This window comes from Larimichthys crocea, chromosome VII (genome assembly GCF_000972845.2).
Source record: "Larimichthys crocea isolate SSNF chromosome VII, L_crocea_2.0, whole genome shotgun sequence".
NCBI classification, from domain to species: Eukaryota; Metazoa; Chordata; class Actinopteri; family Sciaenidae; genus Larimichthys; species Larimichthys crocea.
In genome coordinates this window covers 21,691,297-21,717,984 of record NC_040017.1, presented here as the reverse complement: position 1 = coordinate 21,717,984, position 26,688 = coordinate 21,691,297, and the positions used below count along the sequence as shown (strand labels likewise).

At 40.9% G+C, this 26,688-nt stretch overlaps 1 protein-coding gene across 1 annotated transcript in view; it reads left to right on the top strand.

Moving 5' to 3' along the window:
• Positions 1-461: 461 nt before the first annotated feature.
• Positions 462-26,688, top strand: part of esamb (endothelial cell adhesion molecule b) — a 46,967-nt gene continuing 20,740 nt past the window's right edge. Inside the window, exon 1 of the mRNA XM_019266334.2 lies at positions 462-837. Coding sequence (XP_019121879.2) covers positions 783-837 — 55 coding nt within the window. The 5' untranslated portion in view covers positions 462-782. The remainder of the gene's footprint in view (positions 838-26,688) is intronic.

Here is a 26,688-nt window from a genome sequence, read left to right as displayed (position 1 = left end):
GAAGTCTGAATTATCTTGGAGGGCATCCAGCCACCCTGTCAACTTATCCTTCATACAACATAGGGATAGCAGTCCCTATATCCTGTCATACTATAGCATGTACTGAGAGCTATATGTATGTGATATGGGTGGATAAATATGCTGTATTGAATATTTTTTTGTGGGTATCTATCTATCTAATGTATCTTATTTGGATCAAATATCCAGCAAAAGTCAAAGAAATAAAACATTTTTATAAACATAGACAGTGCTTATAAGCACCTGCATGCTCTCACTGTGGGAGGTCTGTCCATTAAAAGAGACAAAAGTCAACTGTCCACCAGTTTAACAAAGGATATTTGTTCATTGACAGAGGTGCAGTTGAGGTTTTGTTGCCAGGGGGCGTCACGGAGCAGCTCAGGCAGGTGAGTAAGCTCCTTCAGCGGGTTGAGCTGCACATGAAGGAGAGACACACACTCAACTACAGCCTGGCAGAAGAACAAGAAGAAGAAGTAGATTGAACAGAGAAAAACAAAAACCTGAATCCGTTTCCACCTTCCCCGTGGCTGTCCGTGCGCTCCGCGATGCCAGCCGCAGTTTGTAGCCGGGATGGGAAGAGGAGAGGAGGCTTCATTTGCAGACGGCGCCTCGCTGCTTTCTGTTAATTGCTACCTGAAGATAATTAAGACGCAGCCGAGGAGCGAGGAGAGTGTTTGGTGTCAACTTTAAAGAAAAGCTCCTGTCCTCCTCCTCCTGCTACTACTATTACTACTCCTGCCGGAGAAGCCGGTGGATGTTGCGCCATGAAGATAAAGACGAGACTTCGAGTCGTCCTGGTGTTAATGTGGATCCTTCAAGGTGAGCCAATTAATGCACGCGACGGGCTTTAATTAGCTGCTGTAAAAGTGTTTTGTTTGCATGTTGCAAAGTGAGAAATACCTATTTTAAACAACATTTTTAAGGGAAAATGTGTTTTTTTTTTCATCTAGGTCAACACAGTATCTTTCTCTTAAAAGATTTTCCTGTAATTAAAGTCCACTTTTAAGTCAGCCAAAGTCCAAAAAGCATCATAATTAATCCTTTTAACCAACTTAAATACAAGCTGATGGTGAGTTTTAAGGGTTAATTGTGATTAAAGTGCAATGCAATGAAGAAAGTGCTGCATGCAGACTTACACTATGCTTTAAACACTACATGCAAATGTATTCAAATTGCATTGCCTACACATTCCTATTCTTGTCAGTCAGGAGCAGCTATTAGCCTGCTCAGATGTCTTTAAGATATGTCAATCTTAAAGACCCCCTTTCTTTTCTTTTCTTTTCTTCCTCCAGTGAAATTTTCAGTTCAGATGTTGCAGGAAGAAGCACGCTGACAATTCATGAAATATGTAATTTTTGTTGCTGCGGCTTGTTGTTTTTTTTACCACAGGTTTCCCTTTTAAGCACACAGCACTCTTCATCTTAAGAGGGGATAATGTTGTTGCATGGTTGAATGCTCCGAGATTTGAAGGAACTCAAATGTTGTTGTTGCTTTCTTATTTATTTCTTTTGATGGTTATTGTCCCCTGTGTGGTTAAAAATAACATAAAAGCTCATGAGTTTACCTGGAAGAGCAGGAGAAACCCCAGCTGTCACTTGATGAACATGATGGACATACAGGGTCAAAGAGCTGCACCCTGTCTTGGCTTTTTACTCCTATACTTTGCCATGAAAGCAGTGATGAATTGATTTAAATTTATATTAATTTGGCAGAATAACGCATCAGTAAATGTTTGACATGAATTTTTTTGGAGCTTTTAGTGAAGGGTTTTTGTGATATTTGTCTGTTGGACTGTAAATATTTCCTTTGGAGCCAAAACTGAGAGGCATTTTCCAGCTGGATCACTTCCCACAATCACAACAATATTAACAGAATGTGTAAAATCAAATGAATGTTCCTGTTTCCTATTAACATATTCTGCATCATTCAGCCTCTATACTCAAAGAGAGGCTCCTTAAAGGCTCTTCTGACTTGGCCAATCTTGTTCCTGTCATCTGTGCTCGCTGCATCATTTCTTACCAGATGTTGGCTTTCCTCCAGTGTGGAAATCAGAAATTGTTACAGCTCGTGTCTTTTATGTCAACATTTGTTTGCTTCATGCAGCATTTGGGGGGAAAACCCCCCAAAAGTGGACGTTATGTTCATCTGCAACTCATCTCTGAGTGTGTACTGTGTGTTGTTGTTGAACACAGGACACCTTGGCTTCAAATCTGTTTTCTTGATGAGTTTCCGCGTGGAAACTGCCGCGGCGTGACATTATATCTGCTCTCCTTTTGATTTGGTGTAACTGTTAAATGGAGTGAAACACATGGATTCAGTGTGCGGCTCCCCGATGAGCAACTCCAGCCGCTTCCTGTTCTGATGATCAAATGGATTTCTTAATTTGCTCGATGGATTTCTCTTTACATTTCTGACAGCAGCTAAGCCGGTCAGGAAAAAAAAAAAAAACCCAGTCCTGCCTGTCAAACGTCATAATCAGTGAATCAAGACGCTGCAGCACAAAACTGCACTGCCCGTCTGTCTGACTTCACATGAGGAAAGTATAGCCAGCTGGTATTGATGAAACAGTGCAGCTCATTGGCTTTACATGAGAGGACCCGTAGCTAATTGGCTACTTAATGCTAAAATAAATCTGTTAATACTTGGCTGCCTGCAGGATTCTTTGATTTTTGATGATCTGGGACAGACGCTGAACATTTATTTATTTATTTTTTTAAGGTTTATAACCACTGACAGCAATAAATCACATCCTAGTCTTACCATGCGGTGAGTCCATGCTGTCACACATTACCGCTGCCCATCAAACAGCTCAGATTGGCCTGAGGACAGTGAAAAGGTGACTTTGCTCCCAGGAGTCTGGGTGTAGAGTTGGCTTAGCGCGCCAGCCTCACGCACCCTCTTGTAAAAATGCCTCTCTTCGGCCAGAGCTATTAAAATATCGTCATGTCCTCAGCTGATTGTGTTTGGTGATGGCTCGTTTATGAGGAGCCATTTTGGCTCTGATGTGAACCAGCTATAATCCTTTTCACAGAATAACTCACAGGGCTTAGGGTACTTCTGATTATGTATCGAATGATTAACTAAACAAGAAATTAGTCTGTCGGAGTCCAGTGTTGAAACAAACAGCGCTCCCAGCAGAGTGCTGCATGAGAATTAACTATCAGTGCAACGCTTCCCTGTGGCTGGCCTCAACAGTTACAGAGATCTGGAAGATGTGTGGACGAGCAAGTCAAAGTCAAACAAAAATCCAGCTGCTAATGAGTTTGTACTTCCAGATGCAAAAATCAGTGTGTAAGTGTGGTAAATACATGAGTTTTGGAAGAAATCTTGGTAAAGTAAGAAAGTAACAAACAATTTCTCGTCATAAAGTCAGTGGATTTTGGAGCTTTAGGCCACATTTGGTGACCTTCACCAGCAGACGAGGTTTCCTCAGTTGTCTTTGAAATGGTTTAATTGTTATCATGTGATTCATAATGTGAAAGTTTTATTGTTGCTGAACATTGATCTAACCCGCAAATTTCCGCAGTCGCCACAGCAATATGCAGGCGTTCTAGTCAATGTTTCAAACCCCACCGGCTCCACTGTGGTCGGTTTCAGAAGCGGGCCTCCACTCGGCTCTGTGGTTAATACATGGCTGTTCTAATGTTGATGGATGCCACGAAGCAGTCTGCATCAATTTACACAAAGCAACTCGAGCTGGCATGCAAACTGCCAGTTGTAGAAACAGACAAAAGCTAAACAAATTAACTACATGGCATGTTTACACACGTAGAAGCATATTTAGAAGCACATAAACCAGGAAAATAACCAAATATGAGCAAGTAAACAAAGTCTGGTGGGCTGCACGCTCTGCTCCTGAAACGCTCTCTGCGGGGTTTCAGGGTGAGAACTAAAAAGTATTTTACTTATATTATCACACATTTAAAACCTCAATTATCACGTTTTATATCTAGATTTTTTTTATTTATAGAGGATTTTATATAAAAAAAAGCTGTTTCTATGTTTCCTGTTAAATCAGGAGGTCAGAAAGTTTTCATTTGGGCGAGCATTTCTTATTCAAATAAACGTGTCCATGCAGCGCTTTCACATTTGTCACTGTAAGCCAGTGTTACTTTTAACTTTATCCATGTTTTTCCACCTGTGGTGTTGAATCTAAATTACCTTCTGACATTTTACTGAGGTGTCACCATTATCTCTTCTGCATGGCCTGCTAGTTTCCTGCATTTTGCCTCACGTTGGGCAGCCGCTGTACATTTCTTATTAATCCTGTATGTCATGGTGTCCGTTCTGCACAGCCAGAATGTATGACTTCTACGGTATACTCGCATTGTAAGGACCAGTGGACTGGAAACGGTGTGGGCGCTCACACTAGATGTAAACATGGGAAACCTTTGATTGTTTGTCCAACCAACAAAAAAGAAATTTACATTTCTACTTTGAATGGAAAACATGATGGGGGAAAAAAAAGGAAAGCATGGAGCCGCAGTTGGCTACGAGTCCAGACGTAACGGTCCATCTGTTCTGCGAAGTTCAGTTTTATTTTTCTTTCACAGCAAAGTCTGTCAAGACTACAAATATTTGTAAAATACTACTACAGTATTATTAAAAGAAACTCTCTACAGTTCAAAATAGATCTTTAGACAGCAGCTATTTTGAAATTGGAAAATTTCTGACATGGCAGAAATCGTCTGACAGATCATTCAGATTAATCGGGCTCTGTGACCTCTGTCAAACTCAACATCAGTCGGTTAGGCGACCGGTTCAAGATTAAAATAGACTTAATCTGTAAAGGGTCTCACCAGAATCAGTAAAAGAGCAGTAGTCTAGTTTCTAAAGCCTGGACTCACTGAGCATGGCTCTGTTACGTTACGGCTGTGATGCTGTTGCTGTCTGCTCTCCACGCGGCTTCATATCCCACCATGAGAACTTCAGAAACATAACTTTTGCCTGCCAGACTTTGTTAACTTGTTCAAATTAGGTCATTTCCCCTTGATTTATGTGCTTCACCATGTGTAAAAAGGCGACATAGTTAAATTGTTTCTGTGCCATGAACGGAAGTTTGAACATGATGTTTTATTTTGAAAATTGACCAGATTCTCTATGTTGATTGTGTGTCCGCCTTCTGGCCAGCTCGATGTGGTTGGTTGCAGCGTCTGGCAAAAATAGGAGCAGAGCCAAGAGCTTCTGAAATGCTCCGCAGTTCTTCTGGTGGCGTCACAGACATCGTCTAGAAAGACCACAGCTCTGGCAGCCGCGTCGGTGGAATCCATCAACGCGGCGATAAATCAGGGCGATAGTGACATTTATAAATGCCGCCAATGGAGTACGAGGAATGACCTGTTGGGTTTTTGATTGATTGACCTTTTCTTTTTTTTCCCCTTACAACGTTAGTTTACATTGTGAATTAAAAGCTACAGGCCAAGCACGTGTCTCTGTTTCGAGGCATTTATATCCAAAGATTGACAGTGAAGAGGTGACGCGATGGGCCGCAATGACGCCGGTGTTCATTTTGTTTTAGATCCTTTCATTTGAATATTTAGATTTTTTATTTTTTGTCATGCATTTTTAATTTTTATGTCTTCCGTGCATTTTCAAGCTACAGCTGTTCCCATCTTTGTTGTGCACAGTTACCATGGTTACGGGTGTTGATCCTGTCTATCGCACTGTTTTCTCGTACACACACACACACAGACACACACACACTGACACTCCATGTCACTCTGATTTGCAGTGACTTGCCTCAGTCAATCCAGTTGTCATTTCTCTGTCATTCCTGCTCTCCTAAGTGTTAGCATTGGCATCAGTTGAACAAACCGCTGTGTGTACTGCTCACCACACAGCCTGAGCGGCCTGTCACGTGACAAATGAACAAGAGACTCGAGGACGCATAGTTCAGTCGTGAACTAATCATTTCTGTTTCCAGCTGCCATGTGGCGAGGGAACGTACTGCATGAAAACGAACAAATCACTCACTGAGACTACTCGTTACTCCCGAGTCATAGTTCAATTTGAACGATATGTTCACGATCGACAAACCACTATGTTTAAGACTTTGCATTAACAGTAATAATTTGTCTATTTGTTGAGCGGTAATACATTCAGTCATTCTCATTTACAAAGGTTACTTTTTTATTTATTTCTATTTTGTTGAAGTCCGACGTAGGACAGAACGAATGTGTTCTGCTTTGCGGGTCAAGTTGTCCAAATCATCCGTTACAACCTGTTTTCAAAGAAAGTGTCAGTTTTCTGTCTTTCTGCAGTCTAATGAGCTAAAAAACACTAAACACATTAGCCATTATTCTTCCTGCAATCTGCCGCTGAGAAAACATCCTGATGTCGTGCATCCTCTGAGTCACTTTATCGAGCAATTATTCTTCTCTGACTCAAAACTGGTGAATCGCACACCAATTACGCCAAACGGTTACATTTGCCAGGCTGACTAATACCTTTTTAGCGTGGGTGTTCGACTTGGGAACCTAATTGACCGCAGTCCAGCCGGTGTGCCACGACCACACAGACCCCTGCGGACAACACACACACACACACACACACACACACGCTGATGAGAGGCATAAAGATTCTCTCATGTAAAATCTAGGTCAAAATAATTGACACTTGCCGCACAATAAAAAAGGACAGCGGCGTTCAGATTTCTTTGGCCCTACATGCTCCTCACAACAGCTGCTGCATGTTCAACTTCACACTACATCCGGTGACAGTTACAGTAGTGGAGGCTGACAGGTGACAGAGCTTTCCTTGACGGCACATTGAGATAATGTGACTTTAGGACAGGTGATCAAAACAACGCGAATGTGCGGAGTGAGCGCCAATGGATGCAGGACTATGTTAACACTGTACTGATTTTTACACTCCCATTATATAAACTTTCACAGCGACTGGCTTTCTCATCACCGCCACAGCAATAAACTATTCATGTTTATACTGTGCATGCTGTGATTGCACTCGCTTTCAAATGGCTTTGTTACAGTCGGCAGCTTGTTTGTTCTTTGCTGCTCTAAAGGTGATATAAGTATATTTTAGCTGATGCACGTTAAACGAAGGGTCTATTTCTTTCCCCCCCCAACATCAGACAGAAAAATACGCCACACATTGTTTCACAAAAACTAATCAGCATTTGTCTCGCTGAATGGCTCGCTTTGATGTCTGGTACTGTACCGCATTAGTGATTTGCTGTCCACAGCACACTTTAACAGTCCAACAGCACTTGTCGTCGTCTTGCTCATTCAGTGTGGAATAATTTAGAAGTGAGTCAAACTGACTGTAAGGAAAGATGCATCATGTGAACATCACCAGCTCACCTCACTGTAAAATCTCTCTGGTTTATTCATGTATTGAAAAGCAGTTGACCTAAAGTGATGCAGCAAAACCACTCGGTAATGTTGGTAAGGCTTGCATTGGAGTCTGGAAACCTCACATTTATGCGTCTTGTTTCAAAATACACTGTCTGCATAGTAAAGCTGACATTGCGGGGAGAGGCGGGACACACTCTGGACAGCTCGCCAGTCAATCAGGGCTCGCACAGCTCAGCTTCCTTCACGGCAGCCATTTGGCCGCGAAATAGTCGGGTCTACGCAGATGTTTCCAATGACACCCACTAAGGTTCAGTTCCATTTAGTGCAAAAGAGACTTTGCAGCAGCGGCCTGACTCTGACCTGACTGGAACGAAGCCTTAATTAGCATCACTGGAAATGCCCATGTTTACCTATTTCATGTCAAAAGGGCTGCTGTGGAAAAGCTCTATTAGTCCGTCTCCAGTGGTGTGTAGAGGAAGAGGAGACTCAAAACATGCCAAAACAACAAGCATACAAAGGTCCTAGTACTTCCCCTTCACTCAAGTTTGTAGTGGCTCGAGCGCTCATGGAGTGTTTACTCCATATTCACATCTACTGTACTGCTCCGCCGCCCGTACGGGGTACTTGAATTGACGAAATTACTCGCAGAAATGGATGCTCCTTGTCATTATGTTAACATGATTTCATTCAGCAGTATAGTGACCTTCAAACTTGACCTTTTTAAAACTGGCTCCACTGCTTAATAGAAAATCCATACCATCTAAAAGTATAATCTGTCCTTCCCCTCCAGCAGAAAAGTGGCTATAACCGGTACAAACCTTTTTACCAAAGACCGTGTCTGTAGTAAACCTGTAAATAGGACCAGGAATTCAAACAGTACAATATATAAACACTTAATGATGTCTTAACAATATGAACAGGATGAACTCTTTATGTGATGTTAATGCTTTTATGCAGCGCTAACAGGCAACAGATGCCAAATGAAAACAAGCATCTCTTGTTAATTACATTGAAAATAAGTAGATTAGACATACAGCACAGAGAGTATTGACTTATTTATACTGCACGTTATGTTACTGTTATGTACACCATCATAGAGTCTCTTATGGTTGGTTTCAGCTCATATTAACTCTGAGATCTTGTTTCAGAGGGAAATGGTTCTTGTTTTGCAAAAGAGTGATGCAGATGGTCAAGCGGTACATCCTCTCAGCGGGAATCATTAGTAAACCTAAAGTGAGGTTAACTTCAACTACAACTAGAATCAATGACAGTCAGGCTTTTCACCTCGTTAACACCCGCTGCTCACTAACACAGACTACCACAAAAGCTTTGCTAAGAAGCAGTCGCTGCATATTCTGTTGATTTTTAAAATCCTGTATCTTTACGGCTTGTGATTTATCCAAACACAGCTTGGAGCAGCATTGAGCTAAAACATGAGACACATAACGACACGCTGACAGGTGTGTTTCACCTGTCGTCACCTCTCCGTCCATGCTCCAGCTTCATGTGGCTAATGATGTTGCCCACTGGTGACCAGTCGGGTTTGTTCACCACGGAGACTAGACTATACAGACAGTTTTCAGTCTTCCCACTCTGCCAATTAAATAGTCATTTTTCTCTTTAGTCTTAACCTCCAGCTCGCAGTACCTCCAAAGCTTCTGAATCACAGAACAACTTCTTCTTCCGCAAGCTTCCAAATGAGGTGTGTTGCTTTGGTACTAAGCGCCGGTTTCCCTGCTGATCGCGGCCCATAAATGATGCATCTCGGAGGAGTGTGTCATTTACACCCCAGGCGTAGGCGAGGGTCGTGATGATTTAGACCAGGTGCACCCTGGGAAAATGGCACACACTAATGAGGTGCATTCGCTCTTTAAACGAGACCTTTGCTCTCGGGGAAGAAACCAGTGTACGAACTTCAGAGACCAGGCTTCCAAACACACAGATACATATATATATTATATATACATATATACCCACACAATGCAATGACTCCAGCAACATTTGATTTGCCAAGAGGGATTTATCTTGAGAAATCCTATTAATGGCGGTGCTCTTGGCTCAAGAAAGCAGTACTGAAATGAATCTGAAATTGCTCAAAGAATAGTCAAAGCGGTAATTGCAAGAGGTTGTTACAGTAAGAGAGGGGAAAAAAAGCTGTTCCAAAGGTTAAAACACAGCAAAATTGGTGGTTTGTGAAAAAGAAATATATCTTTTTTTCATTTTGACTTCTTAGTTCAGGTAGGAGCTGGGCTGTCTGGTGGCAGCAGATGAGTTTCGCACTAAGACGCTTGAAGATTATGGTCCTGTTTGGATGCCGTAGTAAAGCAATAGGAGATGGGATTTTTTTTTTCCTTAGGTGTCATAAGGTTGGATGGGTTTTCTGCCGTGCTGTACTGGTGATTGGTTAGTTTGAAAATGGTAGATGATAGCTCCGTGGACTGGCTTTTTCCACCCCCCACGTCTGTGTAAAAGGAAAGAATCTGTGTGTTTGGATGCAGGATGTTTTTGCCCGAGCCTAAGAGGAAGAGATTAGTATTCACTGAGGAGTGAGAGGCATCTCTGCTCCTTTCTCCTGTTGCTTGACCGTCTCGCCAGATGGAGGGGAGGGTTGTTATGTCCAGATTAATGCTGTCATCTGGTTTGAGGTGTAACCTGGCCTTACGGGCTTCAGGCGTAGTTATGTGAGGCTAAAGAAGCTCCCTCAGGTCAATCCTGTGGCGGTGAGGCAACTCGAGCGCACACAGGCTGCAGTTATTTACAGATTAGAGCTGCATTATGCTGTGCCTCGATAATGTTACTGCCTCTCATGTCGTGCACTCTTCAAAGAAAACTTTCCTTAATATTTCATGACCATGGCACTGTAAGGGTTCTCTCTGTGGGTGGTTTTCAGGTATAACACATCTTATATAGCAAAGCTGAGATACAGTATATTTCTCTTTTTATTGGTCACAATAACAGGCACCCTAAAGGTGCTCTAAATTTATAATATCAAAATCCTATAACATTTTTATCCATGCTAGCGGCATGGCTCTATGTCTGGCGGTGTCGGTCGGCCCTTCAGACTAAAATATCTCCACAACTGTTGGATGAGTGGCTATAAAGGTTTGTACAGATATTCATGGTGCAGGGGGATGAATCTTCATAACCTTGGTTATTCCCTGATTTTTTTTTTCCTCTACTGCCACCAACAGCAACCACAACCAGTAGGGATGTAACGATGCATCGTGACACGATTAAAAATCGGTACAAATGCGTGACGACTCGCATCGGTTGACAGAAAAAATTAATCGCGATTCTTGGCGAACCCACACAGCGCGTGCTCTCACTGGTCAAACAGGCTTCCCGGCACGTTGCGTGAGCGTGGCGTATTTGGTCCATCCTGCACATGACTTCAAACCCCACCGGGAGTATTTCAGGAGCGAGCGCTTAGCCCGCCAGACTTTGTTTACTTGCTCAGATTGGACATTTTTGGATGTTTCCCTTCTAAACATGTTTCTACATGTGTAAATATGTTACGTAGTTAGTTAGTTTCACTTTTGTCTGTTTTTACGACCGGCAGTTTGCATGGGGTATTTTATTTTGAAAATCCACCGGATTCTCTTTGCTTTTTCTGTGTCTGGCTTTCGCCCGCTCGAGGTGCTCTGTGGAAATTGACGCGTGCTGCTCGCAAGTTTTAATGTTTTTATTTTATTATTATGTACAAAACTTACCAGCCACATTGGCTGGTGATCAAAAAAGTTAATTTAGAGCCCTGGTTACGCCCCCTCGTAAGCGAAAACTGCACATCACAGCAGTTAACAGCAGTTTACTGTGAGATTGTTTCTAAAGAAAGGAGATATTTGTCATGTGTTTTTGTTGTTTAAGATGTAAGTTCCACTTTTTATAAGAGAACACAAACTGTTTGAGAGTTTCTGTAAAGAAAGATTTTTTTACTACAAATAAAAAGTATAAAAATATAATAAGTATAATAATTTTATTTGGTCATAATTTGTCTGTAGCTCATTTTGATCGTGAAAAAATCGTATCGTGAACAAAAAATCGTGACTCGAATCGTGAGTTGAGTGTATCGTTACATCCCTACTGGTCACTGGTTGCTATGGTTGCAAATGAATTAGCGACACGGAGTGGCAGTTAACGTAATTTCTAGGAGTATAACCTTTTATTTATTTATTTATTTATTTATTTATTTATTTATTTATTTATTTATTCTGCAGGTGGTCCGGTGGCGCACACAGAGGGATATTTCACATATCTATTTTTGTGGTTTTTTTTTTTTTTTTTTGCAGTGCTGACACGGGAATGCAACCTCTGATTGTCATTTCTCTTGACAAAAATATTTTTTCTGCTGACCCTGTCACAGCATTGCATAGCTCTACTTCTCTACTGCAGCTATAAGTACAGCTACAACCTCACTTTAAAAACACACACAACTATTCTGAGGCATTCTACATATTCATTCATGTTTTAACCAGTTTTATTGTTAATGGGTGAACTGGTTGTAGGTAGCTTAAAGAACAAACACATGAATCCATGAATTCTCAGTGTGCCATGATGTGAAGACAAAATGAATTTAGCATAAACAGTAATTGCAGAAAGAATAAATATTTGAATAAATATTATATTTTTAATTCAGTTAGGATATTATCAGCAAATTCAAACACTGAGATCTTTTATGTTTCTGTAATGTCATCTTAAATTAGAATGACACAGACAGAGGATGTTTTTGTAAAAAGGCCAAAGAACTTGCAACACAAAAACTATGAAATAACAATATCTGAACTTTGAACTTTTTTTTTTGTTTGTTTTAATTTTTTTTTTTTTTTTTTTGTGCATTTTTTTGCGTCCTTGGACGCAGGGGAAACCAGAGCACCTGGAGAAACCCGGAGAACGATGTTCTTTAGTTCTCCCTCCTCCTTCTTCCACCTCGCTGGTTTCCTCAACCCAGAAAGTGACGGGTCCTCTTCCAGACAGAAGGTGGTTTCGGTCCTGTCTGGAAGATTTCCTGAGCGCCTCTCTGGGATTCGAGGGCCAGTGCAGGACTGATGGTCGCCTGCTGCTCGCACTGCTTGTCCTCAGCCTGCTTCGGTGGTTCGAGGGCCAGAGACTGTGCTGCGCACTGCTGTCGCTCAGTGTCAGCCTGGTGTGTCCCTGCTGTCCACTGCTTGTCCAGGCTTCAGCCTTCTTTGGTGTGGTTGTCATTACTGTCTGTGATTTTTGGAGAGCCTCCTCTCAGCTGGAGCTCAGTGCATGCTTCAGGTTAAGTGAGATCTGAACATGAGCTGAGTTTTCAGGTTATCCACCGCTTCCAAAAATCTTTTGCTCTCACGGGCGTTTTGCTGCAGACAGTGATCTCTTCTGCCATCTTGTTGACGATGGCTTCCTGCTCAGCCCCACGTTTTGGATCATACGGAAGCCCCTGACACTGAGACTGCATGAGACTTGACTTCCGTTTCAAGCTCACGCTGCAGGGTCTGGCCTGCTCTCTGACCGTGGTGACTTCGGCCTCATACTTCTGGGTAGTCTCGTGCATCTTGTCCAGTCCTTCTTTAGAATCAGTGCTCTTTTCCTTTTCAGCTTCAATCTCGGCAGAGAACTTGTCCTGACGGAGCTGTGTGTCCTTGCAGCTCCTCATAACTGTCTGCAGGAGTTTCTTCTGCTCAAGCTCCTCTCAAGGTCAAACCTCAGGGTGTCAGCCTGCTGCTTGACCTCATGGAGTGAACACACTCGCCTTCTCCAGTTGTTCTTGGAGAGTCTGTGTTCCTCTCTCCTTCCGGGAGTGCCTTAAGGCTTCTTCGTAGTCAGACTGCACGAGATGCTTCGTGCAGGATCTCATTATCAGATCACACTGAAGGTAAAAGGCCTGCTTTTTCAGCTTGGGGACATCATTTTCATACCTGGCGTTAAGCACTTGGTACGAAATATTGAGGCGTTCCAGTTCCTCCTGGAGAAGCTTGTTTTTGTTCTGCTCTGCCTGGAACTTTTCCTCATTAATGATGTGAGCCACCTGCAGCTCCTAGTCACCTGCAAGAGTTTCTTTTTCTTCCCTTGGTGTTGTCGCTGACTGGGTTGCGATCTTTGCGTTGGAGAGTTTCTGGATTGGTGTACTTCTTGAGTCTCTCTAGCTCCTGCCTTGTCTCTTTTTCCTTGTTGATGACGCTTCCTTCAAGGATTTTTGTCTCTTCAGCTGTGCTTTTGTTTCCTCCAACTCTTGGTTGAGTTGGCAGCTGGTCTGACAAAAGCAGCCGCGTACGGTCTGCTCTTCATCGCTCTCTGGTTACCACTGGGGTTCCCCGGCGCTGCATTTTCTTTCTTTGGCTGGTAGTCAGTCACAAAGTAATGCTTGTATTTGCAGTTGTAGATCTCTGACGAACAGTTGTATCTGTATCAGTCGTTGCTCTTTGCAAATGTCTTTCTGGCTCTTTCCACTGTGGTATCACGATTTGAAGGTCTGAAAGATCTGACTGACTGAAGCGTCGTGGCCTTATATACAGTCCTGATGAGGTCACAATGCATGTGCCTTTAATGGTGTGGTTTTGCTTTGATCTGTACAGTTCCATTTGTCCCGCCTCCTTTTTCTCTGATTTGTTTACATTCTAAGTCACATGGTGTAATTCAAATGTAAACACATCCTCATCTCGACCCTAACAAGGAGTCCTGGACTAATTTATCTTGCTCCGGACTTTCAGTCAGTCAGTTTGATTGTGGTCATTTCATTAAAACAAAAACAATACAGGCCACAACATTAATGTCGGACCCACCAAGGTCGATGGTCCAAGCGCAGTTGTTGAGCCACCATTTCTCTACAGCAGCCCAGAGCAAACAACCCAAAGATGATCTAGAAATGGCCTTTTTATGTGAATTTCTGCTACTTCACTGCTGGGTGCCACTAAATCCTACACACTGGACTAGGGATGCAATGATGCATCGTGACATGATTAAAAATCGGTACAAATGCGTGACGACTCGCATCGGCAGTCAGAAAAAATGAATCGCGATTCTTGGTGAATGGGAACCAGCACAGCGTGTGCTCTCACTGGTCAAACAGCCTTCCCGGCGCGTTGCGTGAGCGTGGCGTATTTGGTCCGTCCTGCACGCGACTTCAAACCCCACCGGGAGTATTTCAGGAGCGAGCGCTTAGCCCGCCAGTTTACTTCGTTTACTTGCTCAGATTTGGAACACATGAAAAAATCGTATCGTGAACAAAAAATCGTGACTCGAGTCGTGAGTTGAGTGTATCGTTACATCCCTAACAACCAGTGCTGGTTTTAACATTATCTTAAAGCACCACTATGTCTGGACCTGATGATATGAAAATGCTACCATGGCTGTAGACTACAGCATTGTTATCGGGCAGAATTTAAAGAACAATGAGGGTTCATACCAGGAGGAAATCAATAATCTTGCAGGGTGGTGCACAGAGACCAACCTACAGCAAACATTGACAAAACCAATAAACGGATTGTTGGTTTTTAAGAAAAAGGAGTCAGACACACATCTTTGTCTACTCTCAGTGGAGCTGAACAGTTTTAGGTTCCTGGGGGTCAGTGCAACAGAGAACGTGTCATCTCCACCTTGGTAAAGAAAGCTGCTGTAGTTCATAAGGATGTTCTTGTTAAAGTTTTTTTTGTTTCATGTACACATCCTTGGTACCCATTTACTGAGCATCAGGTACCTGGACACAGTCCAAAGGATACTACTAGACAATCTCAGTAACAGCCTCTTTATCCTGCTGCTGACTGGCAGTAGCACAGGCTGCGTAATTAACCGGGTCCCCTGGTAGCTCAACTTGCTACCTCGTGTGCAAAGGCTAAGTCCTTGCTGTAATGACCCTGGGGTTCATGGCTGCATATCAACTGTCCTGTCTAAAGAAAGCCATACATGAAATGTAAAGAAATGAGTAAAAAGCTCCGTAATTAACTTTGAAAAGCTCTCTGGCTAATCGTTAAAACTTTGGACTTAGTTGGCATCTGTATCAGTGTTTTATGTTTTTGGATAAATACGTTTAAATATAAATGTTTCTACATCTTTAACCTCAGTCACTGAGCAGTGAGGTGACACGGTGACAAGTTGAAAGTTGATTTGATCGTTTAGATTGATAGTTTTTTAAAATTTTACCACCATTAATAAAGGTCAAAACAAACCGACGCCAAATGTTAATAACCTGTCATTTAAAAATAAAAGTCAGATTATAATTATAAGGTCACGTTTTTTTTTTTGCTGCTCATGTATGGTACATCAAATCCTCCAGCAATGGCCTTTGTCGTTTTCATAAATCCCCTCGTTTCATTTTCCAGCCCTCAAGTGTGTATTGCAGCTGTAACATCAATTTAGTCGGTGGATCACATTTTCACTCTGTTTGGTCCCTCTGGTGGTGAGGCAATTGCCATTAGAATTAATACCTCGGGGTGTTGACGCTGAAAATAGAAACAACCTACCAAGCAGAATACGAGGCCAAACACTATTTTATAATCTTAGTGATCTGTCAAACCCCGAAATAATTGGCTCTTTGGGATGACTGAGAATTGAAGCCAGGCAGAGTAATGACCTTACCATCACTTGAAGTGACGTTTCTGTCTGTAAGCCTCTCCAGATGTCATTAGTATGACCAGGGAGGGTGCGATAAGAGAAATTTCTCCTCTGCCTCATCACTACTGTTAGCCTTTCTGCACGGACTGTGGTCCTGCCCAGGTGAGATTCATATTACAGCATTTTTCTTTTTTTACTCAGGAGAGACTTACCAGGAGAAATCTATTGTCTCACACACACATGTTTGTGTGTCGCCAACATTTTCATACAGAAAGTTTAATCAAAGTGCACGAATAGAAGAGTTCAAACGAGAACGAGATTTATTCATCCTGCAGCTGTTCCTCATGATGTCACTGAGACTGAAATATTAATTTGCCTGGACTTCTTCTTCAGTTTACCCAGTGTAAATTATTTTTACCAGAATGCACAGGTTAAGATTCAAGCTGTTTTAACAGGATTAGTATTTACAGAGTTCAGACATATTGACCTGTTTTGTTTTCATTTCAGTCCAGTCCAGTTTGTGCCTCAATTATCAGCTGTCATCCTACCTAAAGCAGTTTTTTGTTTGAGGCCTGTGATTTTTGTTTTTTTTACCCATTTGATTACTCATATTTTATCAAGCACATTAAATGTACAGTCAACTAGAGTCGATTATCAATTATTTGAATAATCAGTGATTTAGTTTTCATTAATTAAAAAAAAAAGAAAAAACAGTCCGAATTTTCTGATTCAGCTTTACAAATGCGAATATTTTCTAGTTTCTTTAGTCCTCTGACAATAAACTGAATAACTTTCAGGCTGTGAACACAACCAGACATTTGAGGACAAAACTATTTTCTGACCTAAGAAATAATTGATCAAGAAAATAGTCGACAGATTAATATGTCGAAATAATTGCTAGTTGCAGCCCTACATCCAACATAAAGCTAGATTAATACTTTTTCTCCGTGCCTGTTTTTGAACCATTATACTCACACTTTACACATTGCGCACTATTACAGGCTTAGTGAGTGTTAGTGCAAGCAGACATGGATCTTACAGAACATAAACATGTCATGATGTTTTAACACACATCGCTCCATTTTGCCTCCACTCTACTTTCTCTGGCACCATTTATGCATCAAAGTGCAACTAAATCTGAGCGTTTGCTTACACGATAACTGGGTGGCGGAGCTGTTCAAATCGTTATTATACTCTCTGTCTGAAATAGTCATGCAAGTGCTGAAAAATAGCTTATTTTTTTAAATAATATTATTTAGTGACCCTGAAATTAAATTAGCCTTATGTGTATCCAAAAACATAAACTGCTTTTGTGAAGCACTCTCCTGTATCTCTGTCAGCAAAGTGGCAGCAGGCAGTCATGCATTAAGTTACATATATTAGGATCTATAGAGGGAGTCTTACCTTAGATGTTTTTTTTTTTTTTTCAGGAGGGGAGTTTGTCCATTTCTATTTCCAGCCCAGAGGTTGGTTGGTCCTCCTTTAAATTGATCTAGCGACACACAGCTGCCTCTAAGAAACCTGCTCACACCTGATAAGCCCAGTAACCATGGCACCTTTACCGCCAAAGCTCAGACATGAAATATGCTTCATTTCAGATTGGAAGGTGAAGTCATAAACTTTCTCATGGAATCAAATCTACTAGTAAAATATTGAGTTTATTCTGAGACATAGGAGAAAAGAAAGCCCTGAAACTGTACCTCGCTGTGAACAGTACCTACAGACTTCTCGTGTTTGTCCAAGATATTTGAAGACATTTCCTTGAGGATCAACAGTCTCCGTGACGTGTGTCTAATTTCAAAGGTGATCATTCCATTTCTGTCTAAATAAAACTTCTCCTACCAAAACAGGTTCCTCTAAAACTTCACACCAGCAGGCTATTTTCTTTCTAGTTTCCAGTTATCTGTAAAATGTGTGTTTGAGGGCAGTAACTGTAAGAATGTGCAACCTTTAAAACAACATTTTGTAAAAATTGAAATGCTGGCTTCTCTTAGTGGCAGAGCTACTGACCTTTTCAAACCAAACAGGATTCATTCCCAGTGAAACGGACCAGGAGGTGCAGTTAGTTACTCTGGATCTCTTTGCTGAGGGCCTTCAGCTGCCCCGCGATACAATCTTTAACGAATAAAAGTGAGATTCTGACTATGATTAAATGTAAATGAGATTCTAGTGCTGACCTAAATATAGGTACCTGCAAACATAACGTATCTGAAGCGTGTATGAGATCAAATTTTTTGCAAGATCTGTGAAGAAAACATCAAGTATTGAGTGTTGTCACACTGTTCTAGCTGACCGTACCTTATTAAGTTTGGGTGCGACGCGGCCACTGGAGCTGATCACAGCCGTTCTAGTCGATGCATGTGATTTTCACCTGGAGCTGGCAGGTCGTCAGACACAGAAACAGAGTAGAGAAGCTGGTCGATAAAACACCCCGTGCAGACTACAGACCGTAAAAACAGACAAAGGGAAACAATTGAACTATTTAGCCACGGTGCAAGCACATAAATCAAGACAAATGACCAAATCTGAGCAAGTTAACAAAATCGGACAGTGTGCCTGGTGTCAAGATGTTACATGGACCACACTTTGCTTCTACTTGAAAGATTATTTTGTGTTAAGCCAGAAAAAATAACCTCTTTGTGCTCCATTTTCATATTGTTGCATGTCCCTTGCAGTTTGAGTATTTAGGACAATATTTTATTATTCATCTTAGTGTAGAGACACTAAAACAGACTAATTATCCAAAAGAAGAACACAGTATGGACGGAGATCCTGCTAGAATTCTCACTAAAATCCTGGAGTGGAGAAGACCACCGTGCATTTCGATCTTCTCATCAGTGCCCTTGTATGTCGCCCCTGATTTGAAATGAGAAAATTAGTGGAACTGCAGCAGTCAAAGAAATTACAGAGCTGAAATATTAAAGGACTTACATAGCATGATGCAATACCAGAATGAGATTAGGGTTTTTATATTGAAACTCAGCTGACACGTCAAGTACAAAGACAAAAGAACATTTAAAGGTGAAACAAATGTTGCTGGAATCTTCTTTAAGTGCCACAATTGTTGTTCAGATATGACAAATATGAAGTATAATAAATGGATATCAGAAAGCTGTAACTCACTCAGTTTATTAATATCTGTGTAAGTGACTCTTTAAACTTTGTCAGACCACCAATTTCTGTCTCGTTTTCTTGCCGACGTCTTGGTTGGAAAGCGTTCTGTATAATTTTTCTACTCAGAGAGCGTCATACTACAGAGACGAGACGTCTCCTTCTGAAGTTATGGCCATTTGAAGTAACGCACATCTGATCCAGTTCAAGTTTCTCTATCCCGAAAGGAAATATATAGTATATATCATCTAACAGTAACAGTAAATATCACTTACAGGTGCATTCATACTTCTTCTAGATAGAGTTTGGTGTCGTGAGGGCGCAGCAAGTTTACCAACACTCAAAGACTTACCGGTAGATGTAATTGGTTTAAGTGAAGACGTGGACAACTGTTTGTGCCCTCGGGGACTCACTTCTCTTCCTAGAAGACTGTTTTCTTTGAAAAGGTTTTAACCCTGTAGAGCCTGCCTACTACTGTCTAATACAGGCTTTCAGACAGTATCTCATTTATGTCTGTAGACAATTAAACATTTTTTATGACTTTTCATTAATAATATATTTTTAGTGTTTTTCATAGCATGAGTTTCACTCTACATGTCAATAGGCTGACAACCTCAAAACATTTAGCATGGTGATCACTACATATCTGTAAATCTGTGTAGGTACCTTTTGGGTAACTTGTAGGTTTATACTTTATAGTTACTCATAGGTGAGTTTGTACTGAAAAAAGAGCCATATGGGGAAAAAGTTCAAGTTTGAAACAAAAATAAATGCATCAGCAGAAACAAACCAAAATGAACTCAGGAGGGTTAAAATAGTTTGACGACTCACTTCCACCACACGTCTTCTTTTTAATATTTTTTGATAAAGTATATATTCAGACAGTAAGTGAGGACAGAGATGTATCACTAGACCAACATGTGTTGGTTAAATATGTCCTTTCCTTGATCTGTTTCTGATTTAACTAAACTTTTTGCCAATTTTAGACTCCAGACTGCTTGTGTGCACCGTGGACAACATTCAACATTTAAGAAGTGTGTTTATTCCTCTGAGGAAAGTATTTATGTTTTTGTATTAGTGCTTACACTCAGGTATATTTCTTTGAATTAAAAATTCATACTTTGAGCTGTCACTCAAGTTTCAAAGATGGATGGAGGATGTGTTCACTTCAACTGTATCAAGACAGTCGGACGGATGGATAGATCGATCGATAGTCAGTCTCGTTATGGGGAAATGTGTTGCCAGATACGTTATACAGCACAGCATGATCACAAAAATAAACCAATACAGCACATTTATTCCCACCCTTATCATATACAGATAGCTGCTAAAACTCCTGACATAGGACCCTAACCAGATGGAAGCAGTGTGAAGGATGAGTTGTAGGCAATCATAAAGGAAACAAGACTTGCAGTTGCACCGACACAATAATCTTCCATTACCGATATGTTCTGTATGTTTGATCTACACACTTCACATGCAAACAAAACACCTGCACCGGACAAGCTTTTTAAATTCATAGTCTAAACCTCGACGCTGAATAATCTCAGTGTCTCTGTGCTGCAGTTTGTGTCTTCTCCTCCACAATGCGTATTAAAGTGCCTCCTCTAAATCTCTTGGTTCTGTGAAGATCTGTGTGGACAGTTGGCAGCAAAGGGGTTAAGCCTTTAATTCTGCCACAGTTCAACAGAACATTGATTAGTTTGGATGGATGAGGCCACTGATGGAGGCGAAAGTTGTTGTTTGTGGAGGAGGTGATTATGGATGGAGACGTTTGCATGCACATAAATTAAACATTTAATTTTTCTTACTTGTGTGTCTTTCTCAGGATAAATGTCAGCACTCGTGTGTGCATTTTCTGGCACTGGCAATTAAAGCCGGGCACACGGTGGTTTTATAGACACATTTGTGCAGTGACTGAATGGCATCTTTACCCTTTAACCTCAGCAGCCTCACGCCCACTCTCTGCTCGGAGACCCCGCTTTCCCCCTCAGTCACGTCGATCTGCAAGCAACCTTACGGATAAACGATCACGGTTTCTCAGGCCAGGCCAGCTAAGCCGCCTCTCTACGCTCTAATCTTATTATCAGCCCAAGCTGGCTTTAGCAGGGAGGGAGATGAGGGAGACAAGAGTCGTACCCAAGAAGACATCATAACATGTCTTTTGATTCAGAAGACAATCCCAATACACCAGAGCGAGAAACCAGTCTGTGTGTGTGGTTGTGATGGTAGATCAGACTATGCTGTAGATAATCTATAGTGTATAAAATCACAATATTTCTCTGTACAAAGTGTAGTCAGTTATGTTCCTTAACATGAAAATGGACAGGTTAACAGTGTCAGGAAGGTTTTCACTCACTTCCTAGATTCTTATGGGATTAGGATTGTTATTTAATCTCATCAACACTCAACAGTTGAGCCTAGATAGCCTAATGTTGCAGTTTTGCACGATTTCAGACAACACAGAATACATAAAAATAAAAAATGGAGGTCTGTCCTAAGACATTTTATTAGTTTCTGATTGGAAAAGTGGGATTAACAGTCAAACTACTACATCTCTGAACTCATCTTTAACCAAATCACATTTAAACTAAAGCTCTCCTTTAGTAGTAATGTAATAACTAGTGTAATATTTTGATTTACATTTTGAGTCTCCCACTTTTGAAAACATCTGCTGTACTCATAATCAGTAGTAGTTTTGGCTTTGTGTTCATTGAAATACTACCTATTTCTTACTTTTATTACCCCTTTGTATGTAATTTGTTTTTTATCGTTAAATGACAAAAATAGAATAAAACAAGTTGTCACTACAACATCAGAGTACTGAAAAATAATAAAAAATCTTAAAACTGGTTTACTATTTCATATTTTTTAGATTAAGTTTTTATGCATGAACATTAATAATACAAACATCACGATCATTCATGTTTTTTTATTTTTAAAAAACGTTAACATCAAAACTCCAATGACTCCTTAGTTCAGGAGTAAATAACTCATAACCTGCAAAAGTGCAGCCAACAACCTCCATTAATTCTGGACTTTAATGACTCTCTCCTGACCACAAACGCCGCGCCGTGTCCATTTGTGTCTTTTTTTAAGATGCCAGCTTCTTATCAATCAACATATTGTAGAGAAAAGTAAAGTAGCTCAAGAGGATTACGCAAAATAAATCCCTCTCATTTGTCTTTGACCATTACACGAAAGACACCACACGGTCAGTCTCAGGGGAGCAACTGTGCTCCATCTAATCCACAACACAGAAGGGAGCACTTTTCCAAAAGCACAATTTATAATGCATTCACAAGCAGACCCTCGAGAGGCCTTAAAAGCCTCTCACGCTTAATCTATCATGTCAGGGTGTGGGAGCCATCGAATCCTTTCTACACTTTGATAAAATCCATGTTGATCACAGTTCTCTCACCTCTCTCAAATTACTGCTGCTCTTAATCATGCAGAACTGTTGTGCACCATCCCTTTTCTTTCTTTCTTTCTTTTGTGTATATCGGGCACCGTTATATCGACTTTTCCTGGAAGTAAAAAGTGTGACAGATTTTTTCGGTTCGATAGCTAAATTATACGGTGCGTGTTGCTTGTTTGTGTGTTCATGAGTCCATTTATTGGAAATCTGTCAGTGGCTGTAAAAACAAAAAGCTCTTTTCCATTTTTTTTTCCTCCAGCTCTTTTAACTTAATCACTCAATCCGTCCATCGCTCACTCGCTGCTAATCATTCTGTGAGAGCAATCTGCTCTTCAATCTGCTGTCCGTTTACAGGAAATGTTCAATTTCTTTGTTACGTCTTTGGTCTTAACTTCTAGTTTTGGATATAATTCCTGTTTGTTGTGATAACAGGTTACCTGCACACCAGAGACCTTTTGGTGATATGGCTACGAATGAGTCCAGCAGCTCAGAGAATGAGCTGTGAGATGATCACACAGGCCGTAAGGAAGCTGTGTTATCAGTGTTTCCAACATTTGCCAGCAGTCAACCAGGGATTCATCTATGATTCATTTATCAATTATTCTGCTAATTAACTTTGTCAGAAAATATAAATTTGTATTCAAGATGTGTTTTGTACTGTCAAAACAAGCAAATACAGTCAGTTTAATATCACATAGCAGCAGATCAGCACAGTTTTAAAGGTGAACTCAGTAACGTTTGTTATTTTTGCTTGAAAAAACAACAAGTAATTGATTATCAGCTAATTGTTTCAGGTCTTGACGAAGAAAGAATGCTGGATTACTTGACTTTATTGGCTATTTTAGGTTGTTTGTGCAGTAATTGCCTCGAAACCTGGCGTAATTTGTCTGTGGTGCACGTTTCCGCGTCACTAAAGCAAAGAAGGTCATTAGTATGCGAGGTGAATTGTCACCCACTTGACTTCTTAATTGTTGTTTTCCTGTTACCCCTGTTAGATTTGACAGCGTGTAAGGCCGTATTCAAATCAGACGTTGTGGTGAATCGCCGCAGGGTTATGGGGTAATGTATTTATTTGTTCTGAAGGTAACCGCTCTGAAACAACCAGAAAATAACTTCATGTTGCTGATCAAACGGCTTTTCTCGATACTGGCGCTCCATCACTCTCACTCACTGTCTGTGTCACTCAGCCTTTCTCTCTAAAACAAACAAAATGAAACTACTTCATGTCACTATTTTGCAGCACGATCATGAACATGAAATAAACGAAGCCAGAACACAACAGGATGAGGATCACAGTTTAGTCAACGAACTCCACCTTGACAGCGCTTTGTTGTAGTGACATTTCAGGCTGACTGTGGAGAGATTTGTCTGCTCTGAATGTCTGATTGGCTGCTGCAGCGTGATGTCAAGTTGTGGTTTTCTCTAAAAGTTAAATCTGGCTCAGCTTCTCCATCACAAGTGGCTTTTTTTTCTGGCACCCCCTGCAGCCCACTTGAACCACCACCAGAATAGACTACTCAAATAAATGGAAAAACCTTTTTTCACCACAGCACCAGATTTGGTCTGAATATGGCCTGAGGTTTATGGAGATAAAAGGCCTGACTTGTGTGTAACAAACCCCTGAACCAAAGCACTGACATGAAAGTGTAGCCCAAGGTCAGCTTATGCCAGTCTTGCTACAATAACTAATTATTCTATGCACTTTAGCTTGCTCTATGGTAAGTATGGTAGATCAAAATTAAACTAGGAACCTGTACATGCAATCTAAAACATTTACTGTGGACTAATTTTGAAGTTATTTATACTCCAATATAGAAAAATGTTTTTATCGATTTGTCAGATTATTTGACAGCTTGTTGTCCTGGCCCTGTTGGACATTTCACTACTTTAACAACAATATTTAACTTTAACTTTTAATGATATTTTACTGATTCTGCTCTGTCCCATCCATTTTAAATACTGTAAATGTATGTTTACACATTCATAAATCCAGCAGTCAGATTGGCAGAGAGCTTTTACAGGAAATACACTGAAAGTGAAACATCATGCCGTTTTTTTTTTTTTCTGCATCATATTGAGTTTGGTGACCGTCCTTCAACCGCAGGCCGTGAATTTAAGCACCCGTGTCGCCAAACATCCTTCAACACGACACTGAATCTTTACCAGCTGCGGGGCAGCTCTCTCCTGTTACTGACCCTGCACTTAGACCTTGCTGTGAAAAGAGAATTTCCCTACAGGGATCAATAAAGTGTCACATTAGCACGATAATGCACAGCAGGGAAGTAAAGCAAGAGCGAAATTACCTGTACAAATCACTGCGCTACATTAATCATGCCTGTGATTTGCGAACGTGCCAAACACGACTACAACCCTCTTCACTCAGCGGTGAAATGTCACACGTGAACGTTGTGACGGAGGAAACTGCTCCACTGTACAGCAATAACTGCTGCTTGAATCGGCTGATGGAGACGTCACATATTCTGTTTGTAATTAAACAAAAGACACAGACTGACAGCAGGTTACTTTAACGGGAAAGCATTGGAAATATTCCTTTTAATATTCCTATTATTTTGATGTCAGGAGGAAAGATGACTGAGAGTATCGTAGTGCTAATGTTACTCTTCACAGCAAAAAACACAGCTTCAAATATCCTGAAACACCTACCACCATTACTACTACTACTACTACTACTAGCTAATATAAATACATCCCACCAAAGATAAGGCGGCTACGGCTGCAAAGCATGGCTGTAGCCGTACAATAGCTAACCAACCAAAACTAGATTTTATCCAAGAATAAGTCACCACTTTTCCAGACACATCCCTCAATAGTACTTTGTTGCTTGTATTCTGTTGTTTATGATTAAGTTCTGGTCACAGGCGAGAAAAGAAAATACAATTTGCAATGTGACGTCATCAGTTTGATCTGAGGTGTGCTTTTCATCTAGTTTGTAACTTTGGATGGATTCATAGGCTGCAGAAAAAAATCATATTGCAATAGAAATGAGTTGGAGTAACGAGCCCAACACTCCATAAATGGTTGCTCCTCGGCTCAGATGCTTCTGACACCTAAATGTTGAACAGATATCTGCAAAGATCTCACCTGGTTTAATAGCTTTTATCGTGTAATTATGCAGCTCCAACTTTAGCTACAGTTGTGTGTTCAAGTACTGTAGCTGTTAAAGGGTTAATTCACTGAAATAATGTCGCCATAAATTAAAAATAAATACTCCACACTATCAACAACTTTAGTTGGGAACTAAAGAGGGATAATGTGAAATCCCGTGTCATCACATAAAAAAACAGCTGTGCAGTGTTTTGTGGTCTAATCATTCCAACTGCACTTGTGATTTGAGCATACTGACTCTTTAATGTGTCCTCTCGCAGCAGCAGTAAGTAAACTGGGCTCAGGTGGAAGACATGCCAGGCTAACTTATTTCCTCTGGTCTCTATAGGCTCTAAGCTGCCACTCTCACCTTGTTCAGCTGCACTGTAGGTGGACATGTGGGTAGGTGAGAGGATCACTTGGGTTCGTGTTGAATGTAATGTACACTGGAGATGAATGTCAGCAGGGCTCTGCTGACCATCACTACTGACCACCTGCGCCCTGACTCTCTCGCATGTGAGGATTTCATCACAAATCATTTTTACTGAGTGATTATGAAGGTGGTGTGTTCCTAAAGACGTCCATATATGCAGTGAATTCTGTCCACAATGCCCTAAATACATGTTAAAACACTTGATTTAGGATTTAAAAAAGGACTCATAAATATTGATTCAGCCCAAGTAATGGCTTTTGCACCAGATAATCTTAATTATTAACCACCTCATTTCTGTGCTTAAGGTAAAGGTAGAGGTTGAGATGTAAGATGGGATGAACATGATCATCCCTGGTGTTTTAAATTTGACCAAGACCCGATGTGTTGATGTAAAACCTTTACAGTGCTGTGTGTTGTTGTAAAGTTTCAGGTACATGTTTTAAAAGCTGTAAAAATGGCACATAATGTTTGGTTTAATGTGTTTATTTTTGCACCAAACAAAAGGGTCGATCCTTGAAAAGAACACTGTTGAATCATATTGATTAGTGACCTCAAAGTCTGTTATATGGATTGGATTTCACTTTATAAAATCTATAGCTGGGCTTTGGGAGTAGCTCTGCCTGTGGGAACTGATGATACACTCAGTGCTTTGATTTCACATCGGGCCACATGGACAAAGACTTAACCTCTGAGTGTCTGGTTCTCCTTTCCCATTAATGGAGTGGCTTATTTGCTTTAAGCTTTATTTAACCAGGAAATGTCTT